Consider the following 1,675-nt stretch of genomic DNA (forward strand, 5'->3'; position numbering starts at 1 on the left):
TGAGTCATGTGGGATGAGAAGAGCTTCAACACAGCAGGGAGGTCTCACCTCTCCCATCTCTATGAGGAAGGAGTCGATGTAGTCTCTGGGTGACGAAGGGTCCAGGTTCTCTCTGTGCTCCTGAATCCTTACTTTAATAAAATCTAATAGTTCGTATGTTATGGTGAAAATCCTCTGATGAGGTCCAGGCAGCCATTTCATCAGCCAGGGTAATGCGTTGTAAAGCTACAGATATGAGACACAGAAAAATCCATCAGAGTTTCCATCAATCATCACATCACCACCACCAGACAAAGCCAGTCAGTGCCTTTCATGAACAGCATTCACTGTTGTTTTAGCCACTGTTGGTTTTGTCTTTTTTCCAGCCAGTCTGCCCATTGTTCTCTGACGCTAATATCCATTGAGCATTTTTTTTGGTCCAGACATCTGGATATTTTCTCTATTTTCAGACCAGTCTTTGTAAAGCCGTCTGGCACCAACAATCATGCAACATTTAAAACCACTTGAATTTTCTTTTTCCTCTTTCTGATGTTCCATTTGAAATTGTCAAGGTTGTCTTCGCCAACTTCTTGCTCATTATTTGTCCTAAAAATGATATGTTGAACTGGCCACCTATGGTCAGTAAATGTATATGTGTGAATGCATCATCTCCAACTTCATTAGACTGAATCTTATACCACAAATATCACTTGAACAAAGATTTCACATCCATCTCTGTACTTCCTTTATCTATTGGGAAACAGAAATAAGTTGGCCATTGGTTAAGCACAGCTTATCTCTACCTCCTGCAGCTCCAACCTTCTTCTTCTTCTCTTGGAAACATGTCCTCACCTGGGCCCACACTGTTCCTTCCAGGTAAACTGTCTCATTGAAGTGTTGAAGGATGATCTTGAACTGCTTGTCATTGTACTCAAATCGATTCCCAAAGACCAAGCAGCAGATGATGTTGGACACAGCGTTGTTGATTAGTTTTTGGACATTAAATGGCTGACCTGAAGCAAAAACAAGCAAACTTATTAGACAACAGCATTGCTCAGTAATTCACTATGTACTGAATTTTGTTTGCTGTTTGAAACTGTCGCTGTACATTTGAATCCATACATAATCCATATTTTTACTATAAATGGTGGAATCTAGAGTTTAGTAAAAAAACAAACAAATAAATAAAAATCAGAATGCAGTCCCATAGAAGTTGTTGGAAATTCCTGAGCAACATGATTTCATTTTCATCTCAGTTGCTAAGATGAAAATTTACAGCCAGGATGGAATATATAGAAAAATGTAAACTAAATCATATTGAACCTTTTCAAACTTGGCATCAAATAAGACAAAAAGCAAACTTGTTTCAGTACTTGAAACTAGAAAAAAAAAAACAAAAAAAAAATATTTGTTGGATTGTATTTTTTTTTTTAAAGGTGGCATCGCCTTTCTAAAATATTGCCCTAAGTCAGAGGTTCCCAAACTGTGGGGCCGTGCCATTGCAGGAGGGGGCAGGGGGAGTCGTCTGGATGGAAAATAAAACAAACAAAAAAAACATGAACGCTGTATGAGCTGGGTTTTTACCTTAGAATGGCCAACTCTATTATTCCTATGTCAATTTGAAGCAATAGGGGCTTCCGCACTTTCCATACCTGTGTCCTCTGTTACTTTTATCAGCAGTTAACACTGTTTAATC

General features: G+C 38.5%; 1 protein-coding gene across 3 annotated transcripts in view; it reads right to left on the reverse strand.

Moving 5' to 3' along the window:
• LOC106949693 (cytochrome P450 2J2-like) overlaps positions 1 to 1,675 on the reverse strand; it is a 29,995-nt gene that overhangs the window by 9,318 nt on the left and 19,002 nt on the right. For 2 of the 3 annotated variants that reach the window (XM_015036126.1, XM_015036125.1), the window contains exons 4-5: positions 832 to 992; positions 49 to 225 (exon numbers count right to left, since the gene is read on the reverse strand). The exons of the other annotated variant lie outside the window; for it this stretch is intronic. In XM_015036126.1, coding sequence (XP_014891612.1) covers positions 49 to 225; positions 832 to 992 — 338 coding nt within the window. The remainder of the gene's footprint in view (positions 1 to 48; positions 226 to 831; positions 993 to 1,675) is intronic. 3 annotated transcript variants of the gene reach the window in all.

Source organism: Poecilia latipinna, unplaced genomic scaffold (assembly GCF_001443285.1).
Source record: "Poecilia latipinna isolate Pla-1442-1.1 unplaced genomic scaffold, P_latipinna-1.0 Scaffold357, whole genome shotgun sequence".
NCBI classification, from domain to species: Eukaryota; Metazoa; Chordata; class Actinopteri; order Cyprinodontiformes; family Poeciliidae; genus Poecilia; species Poecilia latipinna.